Here is an 18,541-nt window from a genome sequence, read left to right on the forward strand (position 1 = left end):
GTTGATGAAAGATATCTTGGACCCAGTTCTTGGACAAATTAATGGAGGTGAGGGTATTGATGGTTTTCTAAAATGGATGAGGTAAAGACGACTCCAACATCTACCTTGCATGGGGACTTCCAAGTACCCATCATTGGTCTCCACAACTTTACAGTATACACAAGTGAATTTCAATTACACATACTATATACTGCACCAATATCAAAATAACTTACATACAATAAACAGAAAAGGCAAGAGCATAAAAAACAAGATTTATAAAATCATCTCAATAAAAACAAAATGAAACAGAATGTGGGAATAGGGCACCTAAGAAGCCAGGCATAATATAAAATACAATAGGAAACTGGAGAAAAAAACAAACAAATAATAATAATAATAATAATAAATAAAACAATAATAATAGAAATCCCTACCCTCCCTCTCCCCAATCTTGATAAGAACACTACCTACCATTTGTTGAGATGGGGTGAAACCTGGCTGCTGCTGTTGTTGACCCCCTTGAGAAAGGAGCACCTCACTGCCCCCTGACGCTTCCAGAGGACCCATACTGCCTAGGGACATTTCCTCCCCAGTCTGCCAAACCTTCAACAAAAAATGAGGAATTATGATTACAGTTTCAGTCATAAAACCATGGCATTTGCTTATTTGCTTGTGTAAATTACATGTAGCACAATACTCCACCAACACCTGCTAGACATAAGACTTAAAAACACTTGTATGCTTGCATTCAAGACGCCATCTAGCATCGAAAAAATACCAATGAGGAATAGGCCTAGCCACAGATTCAAACACTACACAGAGGACACAGAACACCTCACACTAACAATCCCGAAACAACAACACAACATGTCTTCCCTAAGTAACTTGCCAACCTGCCTGAAGGTCATGCACCTTCTTCAAGATAGATCCTTGGCAATGGATTGAGTGACATGTAATTCATAACCCATCTTTACCCACTGTACAATTGATGCCTGGAGTTTTGTTGATTGGAAACCTGCACCCCATTACAGCTGGGAATAATCCTCAGGTCCTCAAACCAGAGGTAAAGGAGATGGGTGATGAGAGAGATGAGAAATGAGAGATGAGAGATATATAGAGGACAGAGGGAGAGAGAAATTGCGGACAAAGAGCAATAGAAAACAAAGAGAGCGAGATAGAGGGCAAAGAGAGAGATGGAAGATAAAGAAGGAGAGACATAGAGGACAAAGAGAGATTGAGGATAGAGATATAAAGAGAGTGAGACAGAGGACAAAGAGAGAGAGAGAGATAGAGGACAAAGAGAGGGAGATAGAGGACACCGAGAGAGAGATAGAGGACAAAGAGAGAGAGAGAGAGAGAGACAAGACAAAGAGAGATATGACAGAGAGAGAGAGAGAGACAAGACAGAGAACAAGAGTAAGAAAGAGGGAGATGGAAAACAAAAGGGAGACAGAACAAGTGAAAGGAGAGAAACATATTGAATAATAAGAACTGTTGCCTAAAATTTCACTATATCCAAAACTCACAACCCCCACAGTGGCTGACAACAACCCTCATATTAAATTATTCCCTATAACTAGCCCTTTTATCCTTGGCAACAATATTACACAGAAAAGGGAGTCACAGACATAGTCAAGGAAACAATTAACGAGGATAGAAGAAAGGAGGGATAGATGTTAAAAATGTTCAGTATTCTTCTTTAAATGGAGATTTGTCTCCAGGAAAAATAAAGTTAAATACAGGTAGTTCTTGTTATATGAGGGGGTTCCGTTCCGCGGACCCCCCGCATATAACGAATTCGCATATATCGAACTATTGAACCTATGGGAAAAAGGGGGATACGTTCTCAACTCGGATTGATTTTTTTTTTTTTTTATTTTATTTTGGCAAAGGGCTTACATACTGCATTACACATACATTAACACTCTCTGACATGTAAGTATTAACCTCGGGAAAAGACGCTACCGTAAACATCACTTATTTCGCCAAGCGTATTTTCTTCAGCTGTTTGAAAAATCAGTCTGTTTACAATTCACATTTCAGACTGCTTGCTACGCTTAAACTGACTGTTGATGTGCTCTGGAGATACACAGGCAGGCTTACTGCTTAGAGTTTATCCAGTGCGGAGAATAAACGATAATTCTTGCAGAGAGTGAAAATTGACGAAATTAATTGGGGCAGTAATAAGTATAAAAAATTAATTTGTTTGTGAAAAAAATAATTAATTTGTGTATCAAAAAAGCTTAATTACCTGCAGAAAGACAATGGTTTGGCCTATGAAACAGGAAGGATGCCTAAGACGATGCCGTCTGTACAGCTGCCGGTGTTGTTGTTGTGATAACGCCGCAGTGATGCCAGCTCTACCTAGCTGATGCAGCCAGTGTTACCAAACGGCTTTATGCGCACCAACTTCAAATATATAATAGGTATTTTGAAAAAAATAATCGGCCGCGACTATTTTTATTTATTTATTTTTTTAGGTCAAATCGCATATCTTCGAATATATCCCCGCACATATCGAAAAGTGGTGCAAATTCTTGAATCGCATATACGTGAATTCGCATATATCGAAGTCGCACATATCGAGAACTACCTGTATATGAATAAACAACATAAAAAAATTATTAATACATAATAAATATTAACAAATAACATATATAAGTAAACAATTAAAATAAGAATTATGAATGTATGGGTGTTACTGAGGTGCCAAAAGTATCGACCACACAAAACTTTTGTAGTCAATATACAGGAAATACAACAAATGATACATGCCCGCTTTACCAGGCTGCTTCACACACAGATATTTATAGACTGCAGAGCACAAGGATCTTACACACATAAACACAACAAATCTGGGGCAGAGGAGTTCTGGTGTCATAATTCACTAACATTGCTCAACAACAACCTCACCTGCTGTCTCTTGCTGTAGCCCGAGTTGCATTCATACCCCAAACACACACCACCTTGGTTCTTAAATGTCTTTCAACCACATATTCATTTAATTTGTAACCAATGAGACCAAAGATACAAAACTTCATGCCTAAAATGACAAAAAAGGTAAAAAAATAAGACTGTGGACAAATATGTACAATGATAACTGTCTTGTATATCATTGACTGATAAACCAGAGGCTGACACTAGCCATTAACATTCCTTAAGTAAGGTTCTCAACCTTTTTCCCATTACATACCCCAAGAGTCAATGGGTCACAACAAGCATAGCTCTAGTCCCGTGAAATACAACTAGGTAAATCAGGCCATCCTCTTGTACCCCCATTAACCTGACACAAAATATGGAATAGTAACATATTAACCCCTTCAATATGGGCCAAAACCTCGTGGGCAGCATTAGCTGCCAGATGTGCGATGTTGCGTCATAAATATGGAATAGTAACATATTAACCCCTTCAATATGGGCCAAAACCTCGCGGGCAGCATTAGCTGCTAGATGTGCGATGTTGCGTCATAATACTCGTATTATAAAAAATTCTCATCACCTTACTTTTACCCACATTTATCTTCAGCTTTCTTCTATCACACACTCTCCCAAACTCTGTCACCAACTTCCTCAATCCCTCCTCCGATCCTGCCACAAGCGCAGTGTTGTCCGCAAACAACAGCTGGCTCACCTCCCACTTTTCTCCATTTTCTTTAACCATCTTCAATCCCTGACCCACTACCCTTGCATTTACCTCTCACACTACCCCATCCATGTATATAGTTGAACAACCAGGGCGACATAATGCATCCTTGACGAAGTCCCACCTTTACCTCGAACCACTCACTCTCTCCATTTCTAATCCTGACACAAGCTCTACTACTCTCATAAAAACTCTTGACAGCTCCTAGAAGCTTTCCTCCTATCCCATATATCCGCAAAACCTCCCACAGTGCCTTTCTGTCTACCCTGTCGTAAGCCTTTTCCAGGTCCATAAAGGCCCAAAAAACATCCTTCCCCTTTCCTATAGCTTTCCCACATATCTGTCTTACCACAAATATCTGATCTACACAACCTCTACCCATCCTAAATCCACACTGCTCCTCACCAATTACTCCCTCTGTTCCTCTCCTAATCCTCTCAATCAAGATCCTCCCATAAGCCTTCCCAACTACACTTAACAACCTAATCCCTCTGAAACTACTACATTCACACTTGTCCCCTTTTCCCTTGTAAAGTGGAACTATACAGGCACTCCTCCAGTCCTCCGGCACTCTACCCTCTCTACAGCAAACATTAAATAACCTCACCAGCCAGTCCACCATCACTGTACCTCCTTTTTTTAGACATTCTGCATGGCATCCATCTAGACCAGGTGCCTTACCTGCTTTCATTATCTTAACAACTGCCTTCACTTCATCCTTCCTTATTTCTCCTCCATTTGCCTCACTTATCATGGTCACTTTCTTAGCATTTCCCACTGTAGCTATCTTTCCCTCCCTATCCTCCTTCACATTTAGCAACTCCCTAAAATATTCTGCCCATCTTCCATTATCATCTCTCCATCTGCACCTTTTACCTTTTCTTCTCTACTTGATTCGCCTCCTCTTCCTCTCTTAATTTCTTTCCAAAACATCTTTTCATTACTTTCAAAATTTTCTGTCATACTCTTACCCCATTTCACATCTGCTCTCCTCTTTGCCTCCTTTACCTTTTGCTTTACTTCTCTTTTCTTTGTACCTCTCATATGACTCCCTCGTCCTATTTTGTAACCAATCTGTGAAAGCTCGCTTCTTCTCTTCTATAATCTTCTTTGTTTCCTCATCCCACCGTTCACTACCCTTTCGTCTATTTCCTCCTGTCCTTCTTGTTCCACACACCATCTTTGCACACTTTGTGACTCCCTCTTTGGACCATCCCCATTCCTCCTCCACACCTAGCTCTATTCTATCCTTCACTCCCTTCCACTCCTCCTTCAGCTTCTTCTTGTACTCCTTCTCCTTTTCATTTAAAGAGTTCACTCTAAGCACCCCCCTATCTTTTGTCCCTTTCCTCTTCCTCCATCTATCCTCCACTCTCAACTTACCTTCCACCAAAAAATGATCTGATATTCCCCCACCCTCTCCCCTTAGCACATGTACATCCTTAACTCTTCCTATCATAATCCTATTTACCACTATAGTCCATTAATGCTCTATCTACCACTGCCACCCTTCCCTCCACCACCCTCTCCCATGTGTACTTATGAGATGTACAAGGGGTGAAAGTGGCAGTCTGGAAGTGAGCATTAAGGGAGAGCAACTGGAGGAAGTGGATAGTTTTAGATACTTGGGTGCAAATGTGGCAGCAAAAGGTGGAGTGAAGGTGGAGGTAGAATGTAGATTGAGAGAAGCAAGTAAATGCCTTGGTGGATTAAAAAGTGTAATGAGGAATAGACATTTGGGAATGGATGCTAAGAGGAGACTATATGAAGGAGTGATTGTGCCAACAGCACTGTATGGGGCAGAAACATGGAACATAAGAGAGGAAGAGAGAAGGAGTTTGAATGTGTTTGAGATGAGGTATCTGAGAAGTATGATGGGGGTTACTAGGCTGGATAGAGTGAGGAATGAGGAGGTGAGGAAGAGAACAGGGGTGGAAAGGGAGTTGGGAGATAGGGTTGATGAAAGAGTATTATGATGGTTTGGACACATGGAAAGAATGAGTGAAGAAAGACTAGTAAAAGAGGTATGGAAGACAGATGTGGAGGGAGTGAACATGAAGGGACGTCCTAGGATGAGGTGAATGGATGGGGTGAAGGGGGCTTTGGGGAAGAGGGGAATGTCTGTTGAGGAAGGACGGGAGAGGACAGAAGATAGGGGTGAATGGAGAATGGTTGTATATGGATGATGTTGTGATGCATGAGGTGGAATGGGCGGGGGGGATGGGGGGTGAGGTAGTATGTGTGAGCAAATTTTGATGCAGCCCGAAGGGATTTCTCCCTGTCTTCTCCTTTTATGCATGGGGGGACAGAGAGGGGGGGGTCGCCGATTTAATGAAGTGGCCTTGCTGTGGATGTGCTGTGTCTTGCGACACTGCTTCTGACCCAGGGCAGTGGACAAGGTGCAGGGATGACCCGTCATCCAGGAGGTGCTAAGATGAGAGGGAGGGTGGAGGGGTGTGGAGTGTATTTAGGGATGGAATGGGTGGGAATGATTTTATGCCTTTTCCTTTTTGGCTACCTCCCTTGTAAGGGGGAAAAAGCCTTGGTATGTGTATGTATGTATGTATAAAAAATAAAGTTACCGCTGTATTGCTCGTTCTCTTTCACCCGTGAATTTTGATAATCATAGAAAATATGATCAAGCCAGTTTACAGAGTATGGGGGTCATGCAGATACTACAATATATATAATCAAGATGCCGACATCGGCATCCTCGCGTACCCACTTGCTCCTCATGACGCCTACGTAGGCGCCATCGCATCGAAGGGGTTAAGACTAATTAAACATACAACAGTATGGCAATAGATAACAAATGGTTCAATCTGTAATGATTTTATTCATTACTTAAGCATTTACATCAAAAACAATGTACAATGTTCTCTCTCTGCAGATTTAAATATTTAAGTAAGTTTTTGCTAGTCATCTCAGTACCCCTGGAAACTGTCCCATGAACCCCAGGTTGAGAACCCCTCCCTTAAGTCCTCCCACAGATCTTTCTGGGATGAAATGACTAATGCCTGCATTGTTAAAGAGGTGATCAAGTGGAAGAAAAGTAGATGAAGCTGACAGAGCTGACCCTGTCCAGGAATAGTATCAAATCCTGGATATACACTTCCAGGTGGATGTGTATAAACAGATTTTGAAAATGGAGAATTGGGAGATGATTCTCTCGGACATCTGTCTTACAGGAACACCACTTGCAGATGCACATCACTAGTCCCAAACATATACATATTCAAAATAAGACCTTCAACTACTACAATTTAGAAGATAAGCTCAGAGACCTACCCCATGTGCAATTGATGTTCCTGGCAGTGGTGCTAGGTTAGGATCCTGTGTAGACCCATAGTCTGTAGGCTCAAGCTTTGTTTCCACCTCTGATATTTGGGCTGAAGAGCTTAATTTTCCCTCGTAAGAATAGTCACCTTGAAGAAGGTGTTGTTCCTCTGGTACAGACGATTCTAGGTCATGGGGCACATCATCACTCACCTCTCTCTTGATGGACGGTTCAGACATTACTACCTGTGAATACAAGATAAATACAACTCAATAAATTTCCTAAACAGTGCCTCACACTCATCCTACTCAAGAACTTAAGGTGAAAACAAATAGGAAAATGAACACTCAGAACAGTTGCTGTCAATACATACAGTATGCACATATATCAATTGCTTTTCCCCCTTACAAGGGAAGTGGCTAAAGTCAAAGGCATAAATCCACTCCCACCCATTTCATCCCCACATACTCTACTCCCATTCACCACCCCTCCCTCCCTATTTTCTTGGCTACTCCTGGATGTGTCATCCTTCCATCTCGCCCACTACACATCCATGACAAGGCTGCTTCATTTAATTAGCAACCCTCCTCTATACCCTCATGCAGAAAAAGAGAAGATGAGGAGAAATCCCTTTGGGCCGTATCATAATATTGTTCACACATATTCCATAACTACCCCATCCCCCACCCACTCCCATGCATCACAGCGTCATCTATACACCTCTATCTTCTCCCTTCCTTCCTGAACAGACATCCCATCTTTCCCAATGCCCTTTTCACCCCATCCATCCATCTCATCCTTATAAAATAATCTATAGGAACCAGTTAAATATGCTTCCATTCAATGGTACCTAACAATTAGGAAACCAAGAGGAAAGATACAGACAATGCAATGTAATACAAAGCTTTAAGGAAATTAATTGCACCAAAGTAACTAGAGTAGAACATCTAGACTCAGAAACCAAAATCCTCCCCAGAGAAAAGTGCATGAAAATGATAGGCACACAATTTTATGCAAAAACTCTCAAACCCACTGAACCCTCATGCATCACACTATACAAGCACAGCCCATCACATGAATGGGAAAAAAATATATATATATAATAATAATAATAATAATAAGAGAGATAAATAAATAAAATAAATAAATAAAAATAAATAGATAAAATAATAATAATATATGTATGACAGCCAAGTCAATGCATACATCCATTCTACACCCATCCCATACCTTTCTGAAACCCATTTGTTGCCCCTCCCATCTTAGCTCCTCATATATAGAGCATCATCTCCCAGTCTGGGGTATTGGCTGCATGTTATTGTGGCAAAGTAGCATGCAGTTAATACTTTAGGATCTATATGGGGGGCCCCTACGGACCAGAGCCACACATCATTTTGTCTGTGGTAGAGGAAAACTCTGTTCATAGAGAAATGATGACACTTTTATACTACAACTGTCCCTCCGTTATGCTGTCCCTCAACCCCTTGTTACTGTCCTGTACCATTTCTCTGAATATTCATTTCCTTTTTTTGCCTACCCTGTGGTGGGGGAAAAGAATGCTGATATAGATGGTAAGAAATGGATTTGCCAATCTAATTACAAGTATTTCTTATGTGATTCTTGTACACTATTTTGGATAGATGCGGTGTAGGTAGTGGGGCTAGGTTATCATTGATACTTGAGTAGTATGATGCAGGGATCAGACATTCCACCACCTTCTCCTCTAGACACATTCATGTTGGAAGAGTTCTTCACAGTAAACATTATATTGATGTCCTGCACTCTCTCTCACTCCAAACAAATCCTTGACAAAAATGAAAACGTGGTCTGGAATGAAGTGAAGTGTAGGGAGGCAAATCAGATAGGAGCAGATGGATAGATGTTAATAGAAGTGAAGGATTTCTAGTTGTTGAATACAGAGGAGGATAGGGACACTGTAGCAGTGGGAGATGCAAGGAGAATGCGATGAGAGAATGATAAAACTATAGCAAAAGAAGATATACAAATACAGGTTGTCGTCGACTTACGACCGAGTTCGGTTCCGACAGACAGGTCGTAAGTCGATCTGGACGCAAGTCAGACTTTATATATATACAGTATATATTACCCTTTATATATTATTTTTGTTACTGTATACATATTGTATATTTTGCATACTGAAATAATCTTAGCATCTTTGAACTATGTTGTATAGTATTTCTAACCTTTTCATAATTTTATCTGATTTTCTTTGGGAAATGTAGCTTAGGCCTAAGCATACTGAATAAAATCCTATCATCTTTGACCTATGATACTAGATACTGTATTTTTTAACATTTTTATTATTTTACCACCAGACTTTCTTTAGGAAACGTATGCATACTGAATAAAATCGTATCATCTTTGAGCTACGTTCTTTAATATTCCTTAACTTTTTTATAATTTTCGTTAGGAAACGTAGCCTAGGCCAACGCATACTGAATAAAGTCCTATCATCTTTGACCTACAAATACTTTTTTGTTTGTTAAATTAAAATCATTGCAAGGCACAATTAGGAAAATTTCTATTTCAAAACACATTCTTTTCGTTTACGTAGTATACTGAAAATATTGTTATCGACAATAGACTAGGCATAAACAAAGTTTACTGTTACATTTTATAATCGCAACACATAAAAATACAAAATGCTGTACCGAACATATTATTATCGACAACAGACTAAGCATAAAAAAGTTTTACTGTTACATTTTAATAATTGCAAAACATATAAAAATACAAAATGTAAGGTAAATTTTTTATTTAAAAACACATTCTTTTTGTTTACGTACTGTACCGAACATATTGTTATCGGCAACAAACTAGCCTAGGCATAAAAAAAAAGTTTTGCTGTTACATTTTATTAATTGCAAAATATATGAAAATACAAAATGCAATGCAAAATTAGGAAACATTTTACTTCAAACAAACAAAATGAAAGAATATTTAGCTGGCTGAGATGCTGACGCTGCCAGCAGCCTGCCAATACTATCGTACTTGCGTCTCGCGGCGTGCAAAGTAATTGTACTGCACTGCCAGGCATAACATTACAATTCTATTACTCTATTAAATATTAAATACTATTGCACTATCTCGTGGTCGATCAGTCGTAAGTCGCATAGGTCGTAAGTCGACGACTACCTGTAGTACTGAGAGATGAAAGCTGGTAACGCACCTAGGCTAAATGATTGTATTGTGGAATGTCTGATCATAGAGGACTATACAAAGGAGGGACCAATGATGGATATCTGTATGTGGTGGTCCTACAAGATGAACAGCAAAGTTGACCATTTTTAGAACCCATGCTCTTACCTCTATCAAAAGGCTAACACTCAGTTTTCAGATAGGCCCCTAAGATCTCTACCAGCTTTAACTTTCTTACAGTTTTTCACACATGAAGAGCTGACAACTACTCCCCTCCCTCTGCATCTTTCAGCTGATGACATAAAAACAGTACATGAATACAACATAAACAACTGTCCAAAATTTCTTCAAAAGAGATCTGTGGTAGGGTTGAAGGCTGTTACCATCCATTGTGGGGCTGTGTGTTTTCCACTTAGTGAAACTTGAGGCAACGATTAATCAATGAACTATACATGAGAAATGGGGACAAGTATGAACATAGTCGTTTTAGTGTTACATGTAGCCAGTATAATATATATAAAGATGTTAGTTGAGAGGCTTCAGTGGGGGACAGAGGGAATGTTTGGAGAAGAGCAGTGTGGCTTTAAGAGAGGAATTTACTTCAAATATTAGCCAAAAAGTTTTTTGGCAAAGGGTGTCTTTAGGACTTTCATATATTTGGAAAAGGCATATGGCATGAGTCAGAGAGAGGTAGTGTGGATCGTGTTGCCATTCTCTTAAAACCAGTAAATCTGGGTATGGTACCAAATATATTGCACAGTGCTAATAGGAAATACACACATATTGTACATACCTTTGCATACATTTGACTACTTTCAGTGTCTGGCAGGTCTTGGCATCTGTCTCCAGATAACGTGTTAGTTTCCTGAGAGTTATTGCGCTGAATGTTTTCATTTCCCTCCTGCCTTGCCACTGGTGTGTTAAGAGGAGATGCCACCACTGCAGGGCTAGTTCCCACCCGATCTTGTGCTTCTTCACTCTTGTCACGTTTTCTTCTTTTGTGAGGCCTAGGGCTTTCATCTTCTACAACACTGGGTCTCGTCGTGGCATTGTCATAGTGTTTTCGTAGCAATGCTGTAGAGTTTTTTGTTGTATTCGAGTTATCTTCATCAGGGACAGCTAAACCCTTTATTCTCAGGCATTCTGCTGCTTTGATCAATCCTGCCAGATCATTCTGAACAACATTCACTTCACCAATATACATATAATTAAGTAACGCTTCAACTTCTTCGTGTCCTATGTCCTTTAGAACTATGATTGGGTGTTTGCACTGTGTACGGGAGAACATTGCCTCAAAGTACTCGCTGCAGGTCGCCAGGACAAGCTTGTGTACTGGGTAGAATTTGCCATCACAAGCTATTGTGGCGTCACTGTAGATCTCCTAGTGGTAAAAAAAAAAATAATAATAATAATAAACCTCACATTCACATATCATAAAATCTGCCTACTTTTAACACAAAAATCTTCAATTGGATCACATTAAGTGGGACACAATAAAAGCTTAAGAAATTGTCATTTGAGACTTGAAGGATAACAGCCTAGATACAACTGATTTCATTTCACCATATATAGATATTGGCTATAATAAAGATCTATATTCCATGACACACATGCATTGTAATATCCCAAAATGACAGATCATATGAAATAACCTTCTTACAATATACACTTTAAGGCCAGAAGTAGCCACCACTTAAAACTGGGTTGCGTAAAAGAAAGCAAAGGCAAGAACAAGGGTGAGACAAGGATAGATGGAAGAGGGAGAGAGGGATGGTACTTGGTATTTCATATACAATAACCAAAACTTCTATCCTTTGGTGCACTATCACAATGATGAGGTGAGGTCATATGGATGGTAAAGAAGATTTAAGGAGGGCAACAGAATAGAAATGCTGCATTTTCCTGCACTGATTCTGACCCATGCAGGGAATATTCATCCAAGAGGACCTAAGACAGAAGGAACAGTAAATTGGTGTTGGATAGGTGTGAGATGGATGAAGGTAGGATGTATATCTTGACCAGGCAATCCCTGCTTGTAAGAAAAAAAGGGCCTTTTTGGTATGTGTGCAGATTCTTTTTTAAAATGGGGATTAGTCTCTTATTATAAAAGACCGCTGCAGGACTGGTCTGTTGGGATGTCATTAACCACTTTGGTATGATGACGCATACATAGGCATCATGAGGCACTAGTGGGTACATGAGGATGCTGGCATCATTGTCTTCATTATACATATTTTTTGTAGTTGTACACAAGTTACCCCTGGATTCTGTGAACTGGTTTGATCATGTTTTCTGTGTTTATTATTACTCAAGAGTAAAAGAGAACAATTAATACATCGGTGAGTTTATATTTTATAATGCAAGTAGTGTGATATAAATTACACATGACAGCCGATGCAGCATGCGAGAATTTGAGTTGTACTGAAGTGGTTAAAGTCTTTTAAATACTGAATGCATTAAACCTATCCGATGAGAGAGAGTGTGTGGGGGAGAAAGAGAGAGGGGGAAAAGAGAATGAGAGAGAGAGTGGTGGGGAAGAAAGTGAGAGACAGAGATTGGGGGGAAGAAAGAGAGAGACAGAGATTGGGGGAAGAAAGAGAGAGAGAGATATACACATACACACACACAAAGGGATAAACTGTAGATTGAGAGAAGCAGGTAAATGTCTGGGGGGGGGGACTGAGAAGCGGCATGAGAAATAGGCATCTGGGAATGGATGCAAAGTGAAAATTATATGAAGGGGTGATATGCCTTGGTCATTGTATGGAGTAGACTTGGAATTTAAGAGAGGTCAAGAGAAGTTTAACCCTTGAATACAATGATGTCTACATATGCGTCCTGAGCCGCGAGTGGAATATACAAGGATGCCAGTGTCGGTTTCCTGATTATATTTATTTTGCAGCTGTAGCTGAGTGACCCCCGTATTCTGTGAAGAGGATCATGTTTTCTGTGAAGTTATTTTTATTCAGGGTGAAACAGAATGAGTATAACAGCAGTAGCTTTATGTTCTGTTATATGCACATTGTGATACATCATTGTACATCAGGCAACCTGATGTGCATGCAAATATTTGACTTGTATTAAGGAGGTTAAATCTGTTCGAGATGAGGTGTCTGAGAAGTATGGTAGGGGTTAAAAGATTGAATAGAGTGAAAAATGAGGAGGTGAGGAGGGGAGCAGGGGCGGAAAAGGAACCGGCAGATATGGTTGATGAAAGATTATTGGGATGATTTGGGCACATTGAAAGAATGAGTGAAGATTAATAAGAGATGTGAAAAGCAGAGTTAAATGGAGTGAACGTGTGGGATGACTATGGATGAGATGGATGGAAGAGGTGAATGGGGCTTTGAGCAAGGTAGGAAGGGGCAATTGATAGGGATGAGTGGAGAATGGTTGTATATGGATGATACTTTGACACACCCCAAAGGGACTTCTCTCCATTTTCCTTATTTTCCACATGAGGGGACAAGGAAGGAGGGTCACTGTGTAAACAAAGCAGCCCTGCTGTGGATGTGCTGTGTCTTGCTGCATTACATCTGACCCAGTCAGTGGACAGGAGACTAGGATGACCCTTCATCCATGAGGAGCTAATATAAGAGGGAACATGGGTGTGGATGGGAGTAGAATGGGTGAGGAGAGTGGGTGTATATCCTGATTGGAGAGATGACTTTAAATAACATAGAATCTGAAATTAGAATATATATATATATATATTGCAAATAAATAATCACAATAATGTGTGACTAAATGATATTACAGAAACCACAGGGAAAATAAAGTTGGAATACTAAACGTTTTCGTCTATTACGACATCCTCAGAGTACAAGAAAGAAAAATAGAACACAATATTTATACAGAAATAAGAAAACTGGGGAAGGTTATAGCCACATAAAACCTTCGGACAATATACATACACACACATTCATATACACATGGAAATAATAATAGTAATAATAAAACAATAAAACAGCAAATACAAAAGAGCATAACCATGTGGCCGAAAAGTCCACAGGACATCTGGCACAATTAGGAGCCATGGTACTGCTTTACTATCCTATTAATTATGAAATTATCTAGTTTAAATAAACCTAAACTCAAGTTGATATTATTATCAAAATGGCTCTTTATAAAACTGGATTCAATGATGTTCCTTTCTAAAACAGAATTACTAACAACAATGTTAAAAAAAAAATTTTGTTTGTAATTCTGTAGCATAATGGAATTTGGAAAAAGCAAAAATAGAGTATTGGGTCAATATAAAATTGGAAACAAGGAAGTCAAAAAAGTCGATTCAGAAAGGGACCCGGGAGTAATCATCTCTAGTGACTTGACACCTGATAAACATGTCAATAAATTATTTGGAGAGACTTTTAACTTATTAAGATCAATGAAAGTGGCCTTCAACTACATGGATGAGGAGATGGTTAAAAAAATAGTGGTTACACTGATAAGACCTAAACTAGAATATGCTGCAACACTGTGGGTACCTAGCACAAAGAACACAAGAAAATTAGAAAGAATCCAAAGAGCATCAACAAAAATGGCACCTACACAGTCAAATCTATCATATGAACAGAGATTGGAGAAATTACATCAGTCAACACTGGAACAGAGAAGAGAAAGAGGTGATCTGTTGACCTTTTACAGAATTATGAAAGGGATGGAAATTCTCGATAGAGATGACTTATCAAAGTGGGACAGAAGAGAAACAAGAGGACATGAAAAGAAGCTAAAGAAGGACAGTTACAGAAGAGACTTGAAAAAGAATAGCTTCCCATATAGAGTGATTGATGTCTGGAACAAACTAAACGGAGAAACAGTGAGTGCCAAAACTATACACGATTTTAAGAATAAACTGGATGCGGAGAGATACGAGAACGGGTCACTACGAGCATAGCTCTCGTCCCGTAAAATACAACTAGGTAAATACACACACACACACACAGATCCTTTTGGGAAAGTGGAAAATAAATATAAAAATTAAATAAATCTTTCAATCTTGTATACTTGTTTGGTACAAACCTTTTGCTTAATGGAATTCAAGACATGGAAGAAAGTGGAGCGGTGATTGTTCCACCTTAGTGCAAGCAGACTTTCGCTCATGGTTCCAGCTGCTGTTGGAAGATAACATAAAATCAGATACTGTACATAAGAGCTATACTGTATATAAATTAGTAAAAAAGTAACCCTATGTTCCTATGTCATCTATATCGAGTTTAATGAGACTAATGTCAGACCGTTTTATTCAGCTTTGGGCAAAACTCTTGCACAAAAGCTTTGGCTGCATCCTCTGCTATGGCAAGAACCCCTGAACCCCAGAATCAGAGGGATTAAATCAATAGAAATAATGGCCAGGAACCAATGATAAGCGCTAGTACTGGTCCTACAAGACAGATGCTGCAAAAAACCATGTCCGTGTTGCCTACCAAAATCAATGAACACCCTTACAACTACCCAGAGGTACAATCTCATGGAGTTTGTTCTTTAGACTGGGCCCACAACCTCCTACTATCAGTTTTGACTATTAACCCCCCTCCGATTTTTCACACAAGGGTATTGTCAAAGTTGCACTGAAAGGAGTCACAAACCCAATGTTGTCTTTAACCTAAATTTTTTAGTTCTATTACTGTATCAAGCAAACACAAATTTCACTTTTTCGCTGGTAATTTATCCATTCCACATTATCCAATGACCGGACATAAAGATGGCGGTACCGCCAAGGTCCGGGCGCTAAATTCAGAGATGGATTTTCTGCTTTGTGTGTTGTTTCTCCTACTAAATTCAATTTTTTTTTTTTTGTGAATTCATTAGTAGACAAATCATTCATATATGAACCATTGGAACTGAAAAAAAAAGGCTTACACAGCGCCCGGGCACCATAGGAAATCACCAGTCGCTACTGGGCGTTATTAACGGAAAAAAAAGAAAAGAAAAAAGATGAAAGAATCACATGAAGCCATGCAGGGGACAGGAGATAGTCTTTTTGAAATGAGTGATTTGACGGTCAACTTATAGTTTCACCCAACCATAGAATTTGATATGTGGCTTATGTGTTTCTTGTGAGAAATTTTGTGATATGAACGATGGTGTACATCATTTCCGTCGCAAATGTGTACTTTTGAAGTAATTAAGTATTGAATTTATGCACTTATGCGTACATCTCCCGAACGATGTGAGGGCACGTGTGGGAAATCGGGGTTTTTGGGTGGGGAAGACTAATAAATGGAGTAATGTGCGTTGCAAAACAGGTATAAAATGAAGAAGACTAAAGAATCACATAAAAAGAAATATATATATATATCCCATTTCGGCGGGTACCACGCGGGGCGCCATGTTTGTTTACTAACGATTGTAAGTATTTGTGACTATAACCGCTAGATTTAGGGAAGCCGCTCGCGCAAGAGTTGGTAACCGTAAACTAAACTAACCTAATGGAGGTAACGTTAGTTTACGATTAGGAAGTCTTGCGCGGCTGGAGTGGACTTCGCTAAATGTAGCTGATCTAGCGAGACATTTTTCGAAACGTTGGGAAAAACAAACATGGCCGCTCATGTTAGGCGGGACTTTGGCTCTAAAATGTGATTTTTTTTTTTTAAGTGTTTCTGTTCATTTAATACCTGTTTTGCAAGGTGCATTAATCCATTTATTAGTCTTCCCCACCCAAAAAACCTGATTTCCCACACTTAGGCGTTTGGAAGATGTACGGATAAGTGCATAACTTCAATATTTAATTACTTTAAAAGTACGCATTTGCGACGGAAATGATGTACACCATCGTTCATATCACAGCATTTCTCATCAGAAACACATAAGCCACATATGATATCAAATTCTATGGTTGGGTGAAACTATAAATTCTCCGATTTTACTTATGAGCAGTGTTTCCCAAAAGTATACAAGGATTTTGATAACTTTCATTCTCATTGACATGATTGTTACCGAATCCATTCATACTATACTGAATTTGTTCTAAACTCAGGTATTTGTACTCATACCCTCATGATACGCTGACTTCATAATTGCCACAACTACAGTTTATCCAAACAGAATTCGAAAGTAACACATCATTTAGAAGGTACACTTACTGTGAAACCACTTCCCCTTCTTTTTAGTTCATCCGTTTCCTCGTGGACTGTACTTTCAATTTGAGAAACTAATTTCATAACTACATGTTCCCAGTTATCATTACTTTGGGTGATAATATTTGTACAGTAGTTCTTATCAATAAATTATTTAACTAATTAGCATGATATACCATGCCTAGGTGAAATAACGAAGTTGTTATTCAAACAATCTGTCAAGCTTTGGTAGTAGTAATTTGACGCCAGGTACATTCCTTTCTTCTACTGCATACCTTCATTTTGCTAACTAGTCTTATTGTAAGAACTTGTGTCTTATAGGGAATTTATTGTATTGATACACTCAAAGTAAGTTATGGCCATACCTTGCACGCTTTTTCTGTGTAAGAAACTTTCCCTTGTTATGATATTTGGTGGAGCTGTGAAAAGGAAGCAAACATTACTCTAGGTCAGGGATAATTAGTATAAATAATGCATAATTAAGTTTATATTTTTATTTTTATTTCAATCAAACAACAGTTTTATTGTTTGTAAGCATAATCATTCTTACAATTATTTGGTTTACATTTATTATCACTTTCCTCATTTTCCAAACAAAGCAAGCCGGGAAAGCTTATGGGCTGAACGTAAGTAACATGAAAAACAAAGTATATATTTTAAAAATGAAAGAGAAAGCAGAGAAAACAGAAGGATTTAAAATAATAAAGGAAATAAATGACTAAGTATCACGATGGCTGATGGCATAAACGTTCAAGAAACACAGAAATTATGATGATGAAAGCACTAACTGACAAACCAAACATTTTGAATAATGGCCAAGATCTGAAAGAAATTGCAAATACGGAAAATATATTGGTAGACCTTAAATACATAGAGCAATCGTAAGATACATTTATGTATAAGATATAAAGATGAATCTTAGAAAACAAAGAACTCGTTACTCAAAAATATAATAAGAGTGAGTTCTTCATGCCCAATAAATTGTTATTATAAGTAAGAGCGCAAAAAATATGAGAGGAAAAGTGTAATGCATGTAAGGAAACCAAAAAATCAAAATACAGAAGATATGATAATAACAGAAGGAAATTGTAAGGGAATTTGAACACATACACACACACACTGCGAGATTCAAAGGCGGGAAACCACGAGCGTAGCTCCCTTCCCGCAAAATACAACTAGGTAAATACAATGAAATAGTGTGCGCAAAAACTATTCATGAGTTTAAGAGCAAACTAGTCACTGCGAGATACAGAGGCGGGATACCACAAGCGTAGCTGCCCTTCCCGCAAAATATAACTAGGTAAATACATCTCAAGTGACTTGACACCTGATGAACATGTCAATAAATTATGTGGAGAGACTTTTAACTTATTAAGATCAATGACTACATCATTACATGGA

At 38.9% G+C, this 18,541-nt stretch overlaps 1 protein-coding gene across 4 annotated transcripts in view; it reads right to left on the reverse strand.

Annotated features, from left to right (window-relative positions):
• The window catches only part of LOC143027676 (uncharacterized), a 65,606-nt gene extending 48,022 nt beyond the window's left edge, over positions 1–17,584 (reverse strand). For all 4 annotated transcript variants that reach the window (XM_076189106.1, XM_076189108.1, XM_076189107.1 and 1 more), the window contains exons 1-5: positions 17,506–17,584; positions 15,084–15,175; positions 10,855–11,442; positions 6,914–7,147; positions 454–585 (exon numbers count right to left, since the gene is read on the reverse strand). In XM_076189106.1, coding sequence (XP_076045221.1) covers positions 454–585; positions 6,914–7,147; positions 10,855–11,442; positions 15,084–15,164 — 1,035 coding nt within the window. In that variant the 5' untranslated portion in view covers positions 15,165–15,175; positions 17,506–17,584. The remainder of the gene's footprint in view (positions 1–453; positions 586–6,913; positions 7,148–10,854; positions 11,443–15,083; positions 15,176–17,505) is intronic.
• Between the last annotated feature and the right edge of the window lie 957 nt (positions 17,585–18,541).

Source organism: Oratosquilla oratoria, chromosome 8, assembly GCF_046742065.1.
Source record: "Oratosquilla oratoria isolate Oo_2021 chromosome 8, ASM4674206v1, whole genome shotgun sequence".
NCBI classification, from domain to species: Eukaryota; Metazoa; Arthropoda; class Malacostraca; order Stomatopoda; family Squillidae; genus Oratosquilla; species Oratosquilla oratoria.